This window comes from Pithys albifrons, chromosome 6 (genome assembly GCF_047495875.1).
Source record: "Pithys albifrons albifrons isolate INPA30051 chromosome 6, PitAlb_v1, whole genome shotgun sequence".
NCBI lineage: Eukaryota > Metazoa > Chordata > Aves > Passeriformes > Thamnophilidae > Pithys > Pithys albifrons.
This window is the reverse complement of record NC_092463.1, coordinates 40,089,013-40,107,539: the sequence shown is the minus strand read 5'-3', so window position 1 is coordinate 40,107,539 and position 18,527 is coordinate 40,089,013. Positions and strand designations below refer to the sequence as shown.

The window sequence follows — 18,527 nt, the reverse complement described above, 5'->3', positions numbered from 1 at the left end:
GCTTCTTTTTAGAATAACCAAGGTAATTAATGCCTAGCAAAATAACAGGGATATTCAAATTCTGTGATCTTCTGACTGGAACTATACTCTGAGTACTTAGAGATTTAATAGAACCCCTTGAAAGAGTCAGTCTTGTATTACATGATTGATTACACCTTTCCTTAAAAGTGTTTATGGTTGAATGTAATGCTTGTGACAATGATACCATGTTACATATCATTGGAAAAGCTCGAATAATGTTACTGCATTATGGGAACAAAGCCTCTTGCTTTGGAGAAAGTGCAGCAGAGGTCAATAAGAAGCCCGTAGATCTCAGATAAAAAGTTAAGGGAGTTGTTCATGTTACAAGGAAAATTTAATTATGTCTGGATTTTTTATAAATGTATAAAATTTAACCATAAATTATCCTTTTATTTGGCATTATACAGTGAATTTTTTTCACATTTGGGCATAATTAACAGGGGATATAGTTTAAGCATTATGAAATTAGAGGTGTGAAGGTAAACTGTCTTTTTGCTTAAGGAGACAATATTGGTGAAAATACTGAGGAATCCAACTGGAAATACATTACTTTATTAGAAAGGAGAGAATGGTCTTGTATGATTAAAATCAAACAGCCCTAAATCAGGCATGTTCAGAACATGAAAAAGACTGCCTGATCCCTGGTTTTCCATTTTTGACTCTGTAGAGCTTAACACTGACATCAGGAGGGAATGGTGGTTATTTAGTACTAAGAGGACTTGATCATGCCAATAACTGTTTTGAAGATGCAGCGTCGTTGGTGTGATGGATTTTTTTACACCAAAGAGAAAAGAAATAAGATTGCAGTGCATGTTTGGAAGTAATATGAAACTAAAAGATCCAAAATGCATATGCTATTAACATTTAATTGTAATTTTCTCAGGACTTTGTTGTGAATCAGTCTTCAGTGGTACAGATAATTAAAACAGACTGAACAAGTGCCTCAGATGAGAATGCTTTCTAGCTATCCACTTTTCAGAGGTGTAAGATAATGTTGCTGTCTGAACAGCAGGTAGATGTGCTCAGTGCTGCCTTTTCTTTCTCATACTGTCTATTGTTTCTGACTAACCAACCCACGTCCTGTCTGATATGGAGTGTCTCTGTCTCTTACAGTGTATTTTCTGTTTCCCTTAGAAAACTGTAACTACAGCTTCTATGATCACCACTAAGACACTACCTCTCGTCTTGAAAGCAGCAACTGCGACCATGCCTGCCTCTGTTGTGGGTCAGAGACCTACCATTGCCATGGTTACTGCTATCAACAACAATCAGAAAGCAGTCCTCAGCACCGAGGCGCAGAATGCACCAGTCAACCTCCAGACAACAAATAAGGTCACTGGGCCAGGAGCTGAGGCAGTCCAAATAGTGACAAAAAACACAGTAACTTTGGTAAGCATTTCATGTGTTTGCCCTGCAGGTATGTGTGGGTTTGGTTAAAGAGGACTGTTGGAAAAAAATAGTCAGTCTGGGTTTTGCACAGAAAGGACAGTAGGAGTGAGTTGTGAGTCTTCATTAGTTGACATTGCTAAAATGATAGTCTACAAGGAAAATATTTACTCTCTACATGGGTTGTTTTGCTTTATGGATTAAATCAGTGCTGTCATCACCTGTGTTAGTAACTGTTAGTCATGGGACAGCAGTGATTGTTTTCGCCTTACCTGACCTATGTGGCTATGTTCTGCAAAATTCCTACTCTTCTCTTTGGTAAAGTAGATGTCAGACTTTCTTAATTTGATCAGTTTGGGTTTGTATCTTAATATTTTTTGAATCAATCTCTCATTCCCTTTGTGTGATAGTCTCTGGTGTTAGACACATCCCCTAACTCTGCCCACTACCATGTCTTCACTCAGCACTTTTTCATCCACTTATACAGATACTGTTTCTTTAAAAGCATTTATTTTGGAAATACGAAATTCGCTTTGGTTACATCACACAGTCTTTTCCAGAATAGCTAACCACCTAGGAATAAAAAAAGCAGTGTTTCATAATTGGATTATATAGGCTTCTTAGTCTGAAAACCAGGCAAAATATAGCATCATGACAGGGAAATTTTACTTCTGAAGTAAAGGCAGTGACTTCACGAAACATAAATCCAATTTATCCTTGTTAAAAAATACAGTTTAATAATGAAAATGGAAGTAATTTTGCTTCCTAATGAGGCATACGTTTGTGATCAGAATAGAGAAGACTGAATGGAATTTTTACTACTGTTCTCTTTTCCCATGTCATCCCTTGCACCATGCTCATCTATCCTTTGTGTCTGTGCTTCATTTCTTTGCTGAATAACTTCCTTAAGTTTGAGGAGGTGATTCTGTTTTAATAATAGTCTGTGATTTATGTTTTTGTAGCAAATTTCATCAAAAATACCAGAACATTTCCTCAAGCATTAAGGAATCAGTACAAGACCTTTTTGAAGAAAATTGCAGTCCTGTGTAGATCGACAGCAGTACAGAAGGGTGTAAACTACCATGGACATTAATTTCAGACAATCTCCCCAGGTGCTCAGGGTAGCTGTTCAGTGTTTAATCACGTGGCAGCTCCGTGCAGCTGATTTCAGTTAGACAGGGAAGGGTTTAGGATGCTGTAATCTCAGATCTTAATTGTTTCAAAAGAATGGCCTATTACTGAAAAATTGCAAGTTGTGTATTTAGAACCCTTCTTAGTGCCATTAATATTGCTAAAAGAGTTGTAACTTCTAGATCTTTGCATGAGATGCTCTCTCATTCTTCTGTATGCCATTCACTATGAAAGGACCGTGGTTCATATAGCTGGACATCAAAGTCCAAATCAGGAGTTTATTATTATCATCAAATGAAATGGTTTCAGATTGCAGAGCACAATGCTTAGTATACTTGAACTACAAGGAAAGGTACCTGCTATTCATGAAGGAAGGTGTGTAGAAACTAGCAAGTAAGATTAGTGCTGTCTTTAATGCATTTCTAATGAGAACCTGTTGCTGTGAAAAATTATTTACAGAGGGGAAAACTGAGGACATTAGGTCTGAAAATACATTCAGGTTGTTGATTCTGGAGAACAGCTTCAAAGCTGCTTTCCTCTTACTGTCCTGTCTGATGTTCTTACAGCAGGTTCAGGCTACGCCTCAGCCTATAAAAGTGCCGCAGTTCATCCCTCCTCCCAGACTTACTCCTCGTCCAAATTTTCTTCCACAGGTGAGTATATAGAGAATAAACAATGAAAGAAATAAATTATAGCCTAGAAAGGAGATACTTTTGATGACCACTCTGTCAGTGTTTATTGTTGACCTGCTGGAGAAGACAGTTTATCCTCAACAGATTTGGGGATTATGCCAAATTTGAGGGTGCACTCAATACTCTTGAGGGCATTGCTGACATTCAGAGAGTTCTAGACAGGACAGAGGAACAGGCCAGCAGGAATCTCTTGAGCTTCAGCATGGAAAAAGGCAAAGTAGTCTTGTGCCTGGAATGGGCTAAGCCCCTGCACAGGTGCTGGCACAGGCTGGGGAGCAGTGTGACTTTAAAGGTCTTGATTGACAGTGGCTAAACTAGTGGCATGACCTAACAGTGAAGACTAGCAGCATATTGAGTTGTACAAACTGGACCACAGCCAGTAGATTAAGGGAAGAAATTATCCACCTTTCCTCAGCTATCATAAAACTGGATCTGATAAACAGCATGCAGTTTTTGAATTCTCGTTGATAAACTTGAATGAAGGATGCAAAGGAAGACCACTAAGATAGCTGGGCAGGAGGCAGGAACATATGACTTGTGAAGGGGGGGCTGAAGGATCTAAGCTTGTCCAGTTTGAAGAAGAGGCTTTGGAGGCACCCTAACAGCACCATTGTTTCCAGTATCAGTAAGGAGATCAACAAGGAGGTGGAGACACAGGTGCTTGGCAGGAGAATTATAGACAGTGGTCATAAATTGGAACAGGGAAGATTCAGACTGCATATAAGGAAACAATCTATCTTTGAGGACAATTAGTAGCAGAAGAGGCTTCCCAGGCTTGTTGTGGAAGCTCCATCCTTGAAGTTTTATGACCTATTTGGACAAATACAAATTTGTACAAATTTAACAATGGACAAGAAACAAGCAAATATTGGTGATGGAGTTGTGGAAGATTCTTGTGCCTTCTACCATATGAAAGAAGAGAAGTGACTGCTTTTACTTGTAACCTTTAGTACTTTCAATGAGGGATTAATGTATAATCTTGATAGTCTTTTTTCTAAACAAGATTGGTTGTGCAGATGTCTAAATAATATATAGAGTTGTCAAAGGTAGTAGGTATTTGCTGAAAAAGTTAATATTTATGTCAGGACACAATCAACTGTTCATAACTTCTTGGAGGTTCAGTATAAAGCCCTGAAAAACACGTTTAACATGAGTATCTCAGCTATGCCTGTAAATATTGCATGGGTATTTTGGCTTGCAAAACCGAGATGTTAATTTAGATACAGTTAAGACACTTGGCAATAAACATTCAGTGTAAGTGTCTGTGCATCCAAATACCATTTCAGGGACAGTGACTGCATATGCAAATGTTATGGATGGAATTTATGTAAGTAGGCTTGAAAATGTGGCTTTTTTTCTCATAGCATAGTTAGGACACTGTGCTAAAAATTACATTATCTAAAAAATGAAGTAACCTCCTGCAGAAGATACAGGCTAAATTGGAGGACTTAGTAAAAAAGTTCACCTGAATTACAGATACTCAAATATCTTTCTTTTTTTCTTTTTTCTGCTTTTATTTTTGTAGGTTCGACCTAAACCAGTTGCCCAAAATAACATTCCTATTGCCCCTGCACCTCCTCCAATGCTTGCAGCTCCTCAGCTTATTCAGAGGCCTGTGATGTTGACAACAAAGTTCACACCCACCTCTTTACCCAACTCTCAGAACTCCATACATCCAGTTCGTGTAGTCAATGGGCAGACAGCAACCATAGCCAAAACTTTCCCTATGGCACAGCTCACCAGCATTGTGATAGCAGCACCGGGTACCAGGCTGGCTGGACCTCAGACTGTACAGATCAGCAAACCAAACATTGAAAAACAGGTACAGATGAAGTGTCTGCTAGTGCAGGATACTGGGTTTATTGCTTTACTGTGCAGGTTTGGAGAGGATGACAACCAGGGACAAATTTTCAGTGGGTACTGCACATGCTCATCTTCCAGTGATGGTACAAATTGTGGAATGACTTGAAACTCTTGGGATAGAAGTTACCATTTTGTTTAACGTGGGCCATAGCACCTTTTTCTCCTGTTTTGGTGTTTTATGCTCCCCCTACTGCCTTAACTTCAGTAGTTCATAAGCAGGCTACATTGCAGGGTTGTATCTTGGAGAAAGTGCAAACTGAAATCCATGTTCATATAAGTCCCTTTTGTTTTTCAAAGGGTGGCGATAAGAAAAGCAAAAATTGCACAAAATTGTAGGGATATTTAATATGATAAATGTAACCATTTTTTCTGTGATCTTTTGATCACAGACAGACTATTCTGAGTTGGAAGGGACCCACAAGGATCACTGAGTCCAACTCTTAAGTCAATGGCCCATACAGGGGATTGAACCCACAACCTTGGCGTTATTACAATCAGGTTTTAAGCAACTGAGCTAATCTCAGTGATCAAGTGATCTTGTAGTCTTGTGATTGCAGTCTCATTCAGCTTCTGAAGTCTGATACTTGGATTGGTTGATGGGAAAGAGACCCTCAGAAACAGAGAATTCTGGATGTTTAGTTTTAAAGCCTCTCTCCCGAAAAGATTTCTATAAAATAAAATATTACTTAGTCACTGTGGGTTGCAACTAAGAGTCCATGCCATTTAGTTCAAGTAAAGCAATATTCTGCTTCACTTTTAACTCTTTTGTCTATTGTATGTTAATAATAGTGTAACATTTGATACTACATTACATACTATCTATGACATATAATACTTACGTAATTTATGTAGATAATAGTAGTATATATGTCACTTATAACTCTTTCATAGACTAATGTGCCTTGAAGTTACCTTCTTTCTGCTTTTGAAATCACTTATGGAGATTATGAAAATCATGTGCATGAGAGACATGCTCATGGTCAGTTCTGCTTATGAAGTCTCAAGAGTAGGTCCTTGCATACCTCAGGGCTGGTCCACAAGTTACTCAGCAGTGTGTGCCCTTTTTGTGTGATTTGAAGTTGTACTTCTACAATACTCAACTTTTGATGCCTGTTCCTTTTGAGGTCAGCAATATTTGTTTGCTCTTTGAATAATTACTGGCAATTCAACTACAGAAAAACGTAACAGAAGAATGGTGGTGGTTCAATAATCCATGATTTTTTCCTGTGTATTTTCTCCATGTCATAAAGGGGGAAAGTTTATCTCTGTAGCTTTACCTCACTCAGTTTATAGCCTTGACAGCTCTGGCGTGGGCTGAGGACTGTCATGCAGAAGATTATGACTTGGAAAACGCTTCAGAAACATCTGAGATTGTAGGACTCAGAGACAGATTTTTAGCCATTCATAATTCTGTGAACTATGGATACCGAGGAGTGAGAAATACAAAATGCATGTGCCACACAAAATGGTTTCAACATGGAAGTTCTTCCATGAGAGGAGTTTTCTTGAAATATCTCAGTTTTCCTGTGCCTTATGGTGATTTCTGTAGGGAAGTTAATTCTTAAGATGACTATTATTTCTTGTATGACTGTGTGGGTTAATAGAATAGCTGTTTCATCCTTTGTTGAATGAAACCACTTTATTTAACATTCCTCTCACATCAGATTCCTCAATCAAGTCTTTGTTAGTACACTGCTGGCTTTAAACATTTTTCCCTGTATCTGTGAAAGTATTTGTTTTGCTTTAATAGTCAAAGTGAAAAAAAGTCATTCTTATCACTGAATGAGAGAAACTGTTTCTTTTCAGACTATTAAGCCACATGTGGAAACAGAAGAGAAGCAAACAGAAAGTCGTACAGTCACTCCACCTGCTGCACCGAAGCCAAAACGAGAAGAAAATCCACAGGTATCAGAACACACCCAGAGCTTTCTTTTAAGATGAAAAAAGACACACTGTCCTTCAGAAAATATTTTTCTCGCTTTGTTACCTCAAGACACCTTAACTTGAACATTCCATACATTCCTGTTGAACTGCAGTAGTTGATAAGGCTACAGAATAAGTAATCTAAATACATGTAGTGCATTGCATTTTTCAGTTCTGGAATGCATTTGGCTTCTGAGTCTTTTGTAATTTAGAAGATCATAATTTCTCTATGATACTTCCTTCAAACAGGGGTCTTAGATTACAGTGTTGATTTCCATTCCTTTGAGGTTTTAGACTCTGGAGTTACTCTTAATGCTGAAGAAATGTCTTTGTTTTGCTTTATGAAATATTTCTGCTCTGGTAAGCAGGATGGAAAGAGTCGTGTATATTCACATTTTGCTCAGGTTTTAGTCCAGTTTAGTTTGGGGTGAAAGAGTGGCCATAATGGCTAATTTCTTAAAGCCTTTCTGCCATGCAGAGCTTTGGAACTGACTACAGCTAAATGCTCTTCTACCTTTGTTTCCATAGATGGATTCAAACGGACTACTGTATGAGCACTGACTGTTGTCAGTACAAAACCGGATTTTTACTTCTGTTAATTTCCTCTGTTAAAATTAGAATCCTTTAAGAAAGCCATAACCCTTATCAAATGGCAAACATAAGCCAGAGTTGCTCCTTGTAGTTCACAATAGACATAGAATGATATCAAACTAGCAATATTTTTGTGGCAATTGAACTGTGTTGGTATTTGTTAAGAGTCAGTCACATAGTTGGCTCAGTGCTGGACTGGAAGTGAAGACATTGCTTTCTTGTTCCCAGTTCTGCCAACTCTGTGATCATGAGCAGTTGGCATTTCTCTGTATCTCAGTTTAGGTTGCCATCTAGAAAATGGGTCTCTTGTCTATTCTTTTTGAAGTAGTTTGACATACATGAGAGAAAAGTGGTTTATAGAAGCATAGAATTACTAAAAACATTTTTGTTGCTTAGTTACACATCAACTGCCTTTAAAGGGCCTAAATGACATAACTCATCCTAACAGTTGCACTTTTAATGATGTTTTTTCTCCCTCCTCACAGAAACTTGCTTTCATGGTGTCTCTGGGACTAGTTACTCATGACCACCTGGAAGGTAGGAAAAATGTCTTAAGTTGGTTCTTGAGCTCCATGTTTCCATGTTCATTCTGACGTGGAAGTAAGGTTCCAAGATATTTCTATATTAAATGCAGTATTTTCATTCACAGTAATAACTTTGGGATGTTGTTCTCTTGATCTAACTTAGTTTGTTGTGCATGCTTTTTTGTTCCTCTTCTTACATTGAACCAAAGCAGTTACATGTGCAGTGGAGATGAGTGGTTGGGAAGAAAGTGTATGCTGTGATGGTAGGAAAGAAATCTATGGCAATGCCAATGCTTTCTGGATAATCTCTGTATCTGCAGAGATACACGACGGATAATTTTAATGTAACCTACATTTGGATTTTTCACTTATTTCATGATGTCATGGGGCTGTAATTTTTAATGAACAGATTAATTGATTAGAATTGGTTTTATAATTTAAATTTCTAATCCTATACAGTGAAAGACAGCCTATAATTTCAATGACTTGCATATTTCTATACTATATCAACAAGGTTATCAGAGGCTTTTTGTTTTAGATCCCAGTTACACTGACCATGAGTTTAAAATGGACTTGGCAAGAAGATAGCAATCATTTAATTAGTTTAGCACTGTATTTGATTCCTTGTCAGCTCTTACTTTTCAAACCTTCAGAAATCAGAAGTATTAGCACAGTTGGTGATATTGGTCTTGATTGGTGTTCTGTAGAAATCTTTACAGCTTTCCTCACATGCAAATGGAATTTTGAGGACTTTATATAATTTCTGAGATCCATTGTTTTCTAACCTGAATGTTTTGTTTTACAAGAAATCCAAAGTAAGCGACAAGAGAGGAAAAGAAGAACAACAGCAAATCCAGTGTACAGTGGAGCTGTTTTTGAGCCTGAGGTATTAATTTTTTGCTGGGGGAAGCCGGTATTTTCATTCTGGTCACATGTATCTTTCTGCCATGTTGCTGCCTCCTAAGATATCTCAGTCCTAACTAGACAGGCAAGCTATCATTTATAGTTCAAAAGGCCATTGTAATGGCATGACCCTTAGATTTTTAAGTAGTAAATACATTTGGGTCTTCTAATACTTGCATCTTTTTCTGCCTTCTGCTATGTAAAGCTGATGTTAAATGGCAGTGTGTGTTCGTCAGCTTGTGTGTCAGCCTGAAGCAGTCCAGATGCCAGAAGCAATGTAAAAACGCTAATCTTTTCTGAAGAAAACACAGAAGCCAGTAATCTCCCTTAGCACTGCTGTGCTGTTGCTCAGCTAATGTATATAGTTGTTGCCAAAATGCTGGTCAGCAAAAATTGTTATATTCTTCCCTGCAGCGCAAGAAGAGTACAGTCACATACCTGAACAGCACAATGCATCCTGGGACACGTAAAAGAGGTGAGGTGAACTTAGCCATGTCTCCCTGCTGTATGCATCTTCCTCTATATTGCACTTGTAGTCCCCTTTTTGATTTGAAGAGCAAAACAAGAAGGACTCTACAATACTTCATTTGTCCACTGAACTTCCAAGGTAGACAAAGACCATGACTTCTAGGGATTAGCATAGCATGTTTTATTAGGCAGCTCAATGTTTCATTTCAGTTTCACTCTCAAAACAAACAAAAAAAATCACTAGATATAACAAAAGTGAGAGGTGAGGTGTTTTGAACATCATTTAGTGGTATGAAGCTGCTGTCAAGATCCTCTTGTTAATCACTAGATTGTATTGTTACTGTCAAGAAGGTGGTTATAGAGAAAGTGCCTGTTCCCTGAGTTGGAAAGTTAGTGTGCCTAAAGCTTTGTTCCCCACTGGGAGTAGAGATGGGTCCTTCAAAAGAACTTACCTTGACAAAGAAAAGCTATCATGCTCGTACTGAGTGTTTTTCTGGAACCAGAGTGCCACTTGTCCTAAGGTGAGATGATCTTTCTCATAGATATGCAGTATTATTCAGAAGAATCCCTTCTGTAGAACAGGGGAAATTTTAACACTTAGCTTATGGTGAAACAGATGAGTCAAAACAGGAGGGGAACATGATACCATTTTTTATGCATGGCATCAGCCACACCTATATGACAGCTTCACCTGATTTTTGATGCGTGTCTGCAGTCCTTGAAGATTCATAATACCTTCTCTACTCCTGAGTTTGCTGTCTAAAAAATGTAATCAATCAAATTTAAAAAAAAAACAGTCCCACCTAGCACTAACCAGTTCCGCTATTGTGTGGGCATTTTTGACTGCAAGGTCAAATATTCATTTGTCATGTGCTCTTCCTGATACACCTTTTCAGTCCAGCAGGCAATGTGATAAAGCTGACACTTCTGCAGCTATGCTTTTTTAAAATAAGACATGTCTCTACTGCTGTCCTCTAATAAGATTAAATGTATTTTTAAAAATTATATTATTTAGATTTTTATAGGAAGATAGTTTGGCATTTATTCTGTTGATAAATGTTTCTTCTTCTAGTAATGATTTCTTAATTTTATTTTAGAATTCATTGTGAACAATTATTGTATCAATGAAAGTGATTGCATGCTTTTGAACTTGATACTCTCTTACCTTGTTTTTGCAACTGACTGTTAAACTTTCTGTTTTTTCCTCACGCTGTGTTGTGAGCCTGTACCTTGCATCGGCACCAAATCACTTGCACACATTTTCAATTGACAAAAGAGTTGGAAGTATACATTTGTTTTGTAATTTAATATAGCAATATATTGGGTGAAAAGCTTTTGCAGGCATGTGCCCTTGAGAGCTTCAGTTTAATTCTAGATGGTGCTGAGGTGTCCGAAATTTCAGCCACGGGTGTCACTATCAGAAATCCATTTCCAAGGACATACTTATTTCTGGAACATATCCAGACCTTAAATGCAAGGTTTAGCATGTTAATAGGTATAGCCTGACAATCTGTAAACATAAGATCTGGGGAATTATTCCTAGATCTTAACTCCTTTATGTTTACATATCCATAAATTACCATGAAGAACGGAGGCAGAAATGATCATTACCTACTGGGTTTTTTGCTGTCTTGCATTGCATTCATAATTTCATAAAAGCTGTTTTGAACACACTTTGCACATCTTCTAGTCTAAAGGAATGTTTCGGAGTTGTACATAATCAAACATACTTGACTGAGAAACTCTAAGAAGGAGCAGAGTATTTGGAGGGGGTTACAATGGAAGTCCAGTGATAGGTTAAAACTGGTAGTAGTTATGAGTCAGACAACAAGACCAGTTCATGAGGTAGCCTAGTTTTAAAAATGCACCAGCAGGGTAGAAAGTGCTGATCTGTGGATTAGTGGGCTTAAAAAAAGGGGAAGAAAAGTAGGGGGTTGGTGAGTGTTGGCCTCTGATAAAGGACTTAACCTTTGTGTAGATTTATGCTGGCACTAGAAAGCTAGGGATGTGTGGGATAACAGTAGAAAAGATTTAATAGTAGTTACTGTAGCTCCTCTCTAGCTTTGATGCCAACGTGTTTGCCCTAAAAGCTGAATAGCATCATGTCTAGGAGCGGCAAGTGTCCCCATGCTGCTTTTGTGGGAATGATTCTTTGACCCTCTACGGAGCTTATTTCTGTTTCTTTCTGAAATACATCTTTTAAGTGTTCTTTCCTTGCAAAATTCTACTTAAAGATTTCTAAAAAATGTTTAAATCTTTGCTTCTGTCCTTCCACTTGTAACTTTTGTATTAACTTCCTCTCTGTGCTACATCATTTCCTTTTCCACGCTAGCCAATGAGGACCACTGGCCAAAGGTATGTAAGATCATTTTTCCTTTCTTTTTTTTGTTTGTTTGTTTGTGTGTGTTCCCTGTTGTTAATATGTAGGTCGTCCACCTAAATACAACACGGTGTTGGGGTTCGGGGCTTTGATGCCCACGTCCCCTCTGTCCAGTTATCCTGACTCCCCTGAAAATGAAAAGACAGAGACCACATTTACTTTTCCCGCAGCTGTTCAGCCTGTGTCCCTGCCTAGCCCCAGCTCCACAGACGTAAGTAACTCAAGGGGAGGGGATTACTTTCAGAAAGTTGTGCAAAAACAGACACAAGGAAAATCATTGCAGATTTTGTTTCTTTGGTCTCGCTTGTCATTTGTCCTGATTCAGTGCAGTGGAGCAGTCCACCATTTTTTTAACACACTTCCTTTTTCCTTCTGCACCTATGTTGTTAACCTGTAGAGATTTTATTTATGACTCCTTCAGTGGATTGAAACATTGGGAGGCACCAGGCATTCTAGATGAGGTCATTTCCTTTGTGCAGCATCTGAGATCTTGTCTGGCTGAATTGAATCTGTCATCCATGAAAAAGGGGCGGAGGGGGGAAGAGGAGAATGAAAAGTATTAGTTGCAGACCATAATAAGAAAAAGTTGTGTTTCTGTAATGAGAGAAGGAGGGAAACTGCTTCATCATGTGGAATAGCCAGGAGCAGTATTTGCAGCATTGATTTGGCAGAAAGTGTATTGTGCCTGTTCAGTGTGGATAAAAGAGTCCTCAGGAGTTGTAATGTACTTTGATTAAAGTGCTTGTGTTTTAATGACTTGTATCTATAGGGCACAGTTTAAAAATCAAAAGATGCTTGCTTATTTCTTCATTCCAGAGCTGCAAACTCCTTCTGCAATTCTTTTTTTAAAAAAGACATTGTCACATATAGTTGAGGCCCAACTATTTGAAACAGGCTTTAAGGAAGAGTTGGGTCATTTTATTTTCATCCATATAGTTGAATTGCTTTAAATACATACACTGAGACCAATTCTACTGACCACATAGAATGGGGAATAGCAGTGAATTCCTTGTCCTCTGCACTGTATTTGTTCTGCAGAAGTAACAGGAGTAGAAATAGTGCAAGTATGTCTGAGGCACCAAAATAAATAGATGCAATTCTGAAACCCAGGGAGTATGTATGTGAAATTAAAAGGTTCTCTTTTATATAGTAATTTTGAGAGCAAGTAGCGCTTGACTGTAAAAAGCCTTTCCTGCCAGTCAAATGAATGGGACTGTGAAACAGCCCCTCACAGATGAGGTGGGACAGCTCCATCTCGGGGGACTTTTAAAAACAAGCAGTACAGTAACTTGCAAATATGCTGAAGAGCACATATTTTACATTGGCCCCCAAGAGAAAGGGTGTATATTGTAATGGGAGTCTTTTCCATCTCTGATGTGTGTGTATACTGCCAAGTCTTTTCCCTCTGTCTAAGAGCTCTCAAAACAGTAGGATGAGTTGTTGCCCTGTTTTCTGTAGTGCCTAGTGTCAGCAAGCTGAATCAAGAATAATGAATTTCTGTAGCATTCAGATCTGGTTCTGAATGCCCTTAATTTTCTGAATTAGGATCATATTTAGGACCGTGTTCTGGATTGTTTTACTATTCATTAATTAATGATAATTTAAGTGATTTAAAGAACACAGTGGAAAATTACACAGTAGATAATAAACATTCTCTCTTGCCCAAACATATCATAATACAGCACAGTAACTCTCTTTCCCCTTCAAAATTGTATATAAATCCTCTTTAAAGTTTTCAGACAAGGTGTTTAGTTTATACATATGCAACAAGACTTAACATTTTTGAAGAGTTTAATTTTTTTTAAGAATTCTATACCAAAGTCCTGTTCAATACATATTTGCTATCAGTTGGGCTTATTTGGTAGACTTCTCAGAAATACTTAGTATTGAATTCTGCTTAAAATAAGATACATGTAAAAGTAGAAAATATATTTCAAAGTGCACATAAAAATACTTCTTAATTAAAAATAAACTATGAAGTAAAATGTGAATCTTCAGAGATAGCAAAATAATCAGAAAGGAAGTAAATATATGTTCTTTTGTCATTACATCTTAAAATTCTTACTTTCTAATCATAAAAAGATGAATGGTTTCCAATTGCCATAATGAGCTGGAAGGTAGTCTTCTGTTAATATATTGTCATAAAATTGCTGTATAAGCTTGTGCAGTCACATCCCTTTTTTGTGATTTTTGTGGTTTCCTCTGTTTATGTTTGTCATGTTGCATGCTTTTCTCATCTGAATTTTTAGAATTTAGCAATACTTGTAAAAGCCTTTAGCATCTTTGGCTGGAAAAGTCCTATATATTTAAGCACCCACAGTATGAGTCATGCTGGAGGTAAAGACAAAGAGGAAAATTATTTCTCTGGCATTTAATCACCTTGAAACTTACTTGGATGTAGAATACAGTATCCACTGAAATTCTCATGCTGCAGCTTATGAGTGGTGCTGCCACTGAGGAGAGCTGTGCTGCCTGTCACCAGCAGTCCTTTCTCATCCCTTAGTGCCTCCTATGTTGTTTCAGAACAGATATATCTAAAGTCTCATAGTGATCTGCATAAGGGAACTGGCATATCTAAGAACTGTTAGTGTCAGCCAAGATCATGCCCTAATCCAGTTAATTTTATGGATACACACATTGTTCTTGTGCCACCTTCATACAGGGTGAACAGTGTGTGTTTGGGCAAATAGAGAAGGCAGGATCACTCACGTCTTTTGGCCATGACTCCTGACCATGTCATGTTGAAGAGGGTCTACACTATTAGCAGATGATATGACTGTAGAAAGGTCTCTTTATTCTAGGTAGGACAGAAAGTGTTGTCTGTAGTTACATCCTCCAGGTTTTGAAGACTTAAAATACAAGTGCCTGCCTGAGGAAAAGACTATTTCAGAAGTCTCAGTTAATACAATTGAGTAGTTCATCAGACATATATAGAAGACTACAGTTTTGCCTATCTTTAGAATATTTCTGCATTAATTTGCTGAGAAGATCTAATTCCTGTAGGCTTTAGAATGGAAATTTGATTTAGCACTTGAGTAATCTTCATGTTTAGCCAGCCTATGAAAATTGCAAATCATGCCAAGCACTTGGCATCAGGCATGATGGCCCAGAATGGCCTTCCTGAATTTCTCTGAAAAGTCATTATCTGAATGACAAGGAGAAATTGTGAAGGGACGCTGAAGCAGAAACTTGAGATGGGATTGATGATAAGGATTGAGAGATAGAAGGTAGGAATATAACATGGGAAAAGAAAGTAATGCAGTAGGCAGGATTGAGCAAAACCTGTTTTTTTTACCTCCCCTCTCTCTTTTTTTTCTTTTTTTCCTTTTTCCTGTTTGGCAATTGTTTGTGAACTAGTTGGTTATGTGTAGTTCTCCCTCTTGCAGTAGCAGTTATATTCACCTGGAAGATAGCAATAGCCTTTGAAGGTCAATTACTCAGCAATAAGAACTGTGCAAAAATCTCTCTTCTAGTGATGGTTCAAGTCTGTGGTTTCAATTAAGCATTACAGAACATTCAGATTGCAAAGTCAAGAAGAAACTGCATGTGTCTGTTTTGTAGGTCTCTTTCTTCAGGGTATGAGACATAGCAGGTTTGGTTTTCAGCACACCAATAATTTTGCACTTGAGCCAGTTACCAAGAGCCATTGTGTAGTCTGTGGTAACCAAAGCATCTTAAGATATTTAATTCTCTAGAACAGAATTTTTTGTTTCTAAAATGAGAAAATTTTCCTCGTAAGTTTTTTCTTAGATTTCAGGGGATTTTATTTTCTCTTGCATGACATCTCCTGCTTGCTTTCCTTTCCATGTTCTCAGAGAATGCATGATAGGGGAAAAGAAGTTCTTCCCAGCCTGGTTTCACATACCGCTTCATAAGAACCATGAACGCTGAGCAACTTTTGGGTGTTAAGGGATAAAGTAATATCATAACTCAGCTCTCAGTGATCCCTGGGAGTTATAGATCCAAAACATAGCATTGAAAAATCAGGAAAGATTCATCGTTTACAAAACATGAAATCACTGTTAACCTTGGGGATGAAGAGAAGAATAGCATTCCTTTTGAGGAAGAGCCTCATCAGCAAGAGAGCTGGGAGTAGAAACCTGAGCTGGTTGCTCGTGCATAATTCTTCTAACATGCCTATTATTTTATCCATACTGGAGATTAGTGTGATTTTTTTTTTGTCAGGTAACTTAATGTGTAAGTGCATGGCCAAATCTTCTGTCCCTTCAAATTTATAGAACTTATTTGCACACATAAAAAGACAATATGCATCCAAATGAAACCTTGCACACATTGGTACTTCATATAAGGGAAGCATATACCCACAGTTCCACTCAACACACACTTAAGATCGCCGATCGTGCAGATCTGGTGTGGTTTTCAGCACACAAATAATTTTGTGAAACTAGTGTGAAACTTCATTTTAAGTCAGTGAGAAGTGTGTGTTTCAGAGTCCAGGTAGGTCTGTGAATAGTGGAGTTTCCAGGGCAGCCCTCGGGTGGTGAGAGGAGAGGGCTGAGGTGCCCCTTGCCTCCAGTATGATTGCCAAGCCACTTTTCTTGCATGCCTCTTGGTTCAAATATCCTAAAAGCAAAGAAAAGCAAACAGAAACATCACCACTACTCCTAGCATGAGATGGAGTAACGGGAGGAGAGAGAGAAGAAAAAGTGACAAAAATCACACCTACCCTTTGGAATGATAATGGCTGTAGGAAAAAATCCGCTCTGATGGTGAAGCAATAGTAACTAAACCTAGTTGTTTTAAAAGACACGGCCAGTCATGTTTTCAATTATTTATTTTAAAAACTCCTTAGTTAGAAAATCTCTCTTTGTACTTTTTCATCCTGGCTCTCAGCCTATGTTAGTGATGAAACAAACCACTCTCCATGCAGAGTGACAAAGTTTTGACTCACAGTTTTTTTGGTGCAACTGGAAGTAGCCTAAAGTGAAGTAAAAAGAACTGTTGCTGAACATAATTCATTCTGTTCTTTCTCATTTACAAGCACAACACCTTTTCTTTATGGTTTCATTTTTAAAGGTGACCTAAATATTTTACAGTGCTCTTTTAAGTCACTCAGCTGGGGTTTCTTACATACTATTACTGGCAAGAGACAGCCACATCAGCATTCCTGGAGTGGAGTTGGGCTTACATCCAGAAATGAGGAGGGTTAAGAAAGTGGGTAGCTCATCACTTGAGGCAAATAAAAAGAGCAGGGTAAAGTGGGAATTTGAAAGAAGAAATGCTGTGGGGTAGCAGTTGTTAAGAGAAGCTATGATAATAATTGTTTGCTGTATGATTTTGCCTTTGGAGGACAGAGAGAGTATTTGGGAGAACAGTTGTCAGTGTTTCTGACATCCTGCCTGGTTTTCCTGTTTCACGGTGTAAAAAGGGATTGACCTTTTGAAATAGGTTTTGCTGTAAACTTTGAATTCAACTAGGATGTAAATGTCAAAGGCCAAATTTCATTTTTTTGCCTTCTCTCTCTCTCTTTCTCTCACCCACACCTTTGTAGGGTGATATCCATGAGGATTTTTGCAGTGTTTGCAGAAAAAGTGGGCAGTTGCTGATGTGTGACACATGTTCACGTGTTTATCACCTGGACTGTCTGGACCCACCTCTGAAAACCATTCCCAAGGGCATGTGGATCTGTCCCAAATGTCAAGACCAGGTATTGTTTGACAGACAGTGGGAGTTATGTACAATGCACTATGCAGATTTTTTGGTGTTAAAGAAAATAACCAGATTGTTTGGGTTATTTAGACCAAACCAGCCTGACAATGAACAAATCTATTTGATCTATAATCAGGCTTGTGTGAATTTCACTGAATTACCTCTGTTGGAGTGCACACAAATACAAAACTGTTATGTCTTGCTCCCAGATTTGAGGTTTTGATTTGTTACCCTTGTGTTTCTGCTCTTTTTCTGGACCAAAGCATGCAGACTTTGGGGAAAGATTATCTACAGCTGATATTTCTGTCTTTCTACCCATAGAAATTTTGCTGTTCATCTTAAGTTCAATGTTTCTTCAAAAGTTATTAGTATATTCTTCTGGACAAATAAATAAAACATTTGCACAAGCCTACTTCAATAGATAGAGCAAATATAAGCCCCTGTTTGCTCATATGAATCAAACATCAGAGAGGTTGTCTTCAGTGATCTTTAATAATATCATCCAGTGTCAGTATAATGAGGATAGGCGAACAGTTTGGTGGTTCTTCCTCGCAGATCCCTCTATGAAAATACAAAATTGAAGTGAACAGATTATATTTGAATATTTTGTTTAGAATTGCCTTGAGATTACAAGACCAAAAAGCAAACTATTGTATTCCTAACCCTTCCATGGAACAACAGAAGGCGCAAAGCATTGCTGATAATGGGCAGCCTGAAGCCTTCTGTATTTTACCACTTCGCTATTCCTGTTCTTGCCTACTTTCACCTTACCCCTTCTCTTCATATTTCTCTGATAGATTCCCACAAAATTAGGTGGGGAAATCTAGTAATTTCACTGTAAGCTGACCAAGTCCTCTGTCTTCTGAGACACCACCCTCATCAGTTATTAAAAATATGTGTCTTTCGTCTCAAAATTCATTAGGAAGCAAAATGTAGGAAGGATCTGAAAGACATATGGTCCTTACCCTTATAAAG

General features: G+C 38.0%; 1 protein-coding gene across 6 annotated transcripts in view; it reads left to right on the top strand.

Annotated features, from left to right (window-relative positions):
- The window catches only part of PHF21A (PHD finger protein 21A), a 129,546-nt gene that overhangs the window by 106,190 nt on the left and 4,829 nt on the right, over window positions 1-18,527 (top strand). For 4 of the 6 annotated variants that reach the window (XM_071558440.1, XM_071558439.1, XM_071558442.1 and 1 more), the window contains 9 exons: window positions 1,156-1,410; window positions 3,105-3,191; window positions 4,756-5,052; window positions 6,900-6,998; window positions 8,093-8,144; window positions 8,938-9,017; window positions 9,449-9,509; window positions 11,930-12,093; window positions 17,395-17,550. In XM_071558440.1, coding sequence (XP_071414541.1) covers window positions 1,156-1,410; window positions 3,105-3,191; window positions 4,756-5,052; window positions 6,900-6,998; window positions 8,093-8,144; window positions 8,938-9,017; window positions 9,449-9,509; window positions 11,930-12,093; window positions 17,395-17,550 — 1,251 coding nt within the window. Of the gene's footprint in view, window positions 1-1,155; window positions 1,411-3,104; window positions 3,192-4,755; window positions 5,053-6,899; window positions 6,999-8,092; window positions 8,145-8,937; window positions 9,018-9,448; window positions 9,510-11,834; window positions 11,858-11,929; window positions 12,094-17,394; window positions 17,551-18,527 lie in introns of all 6 variants that reach the window. The other 2 variants (XM_071558443.1, XM_071558444.1) reach the window with 1 other exon arrangement.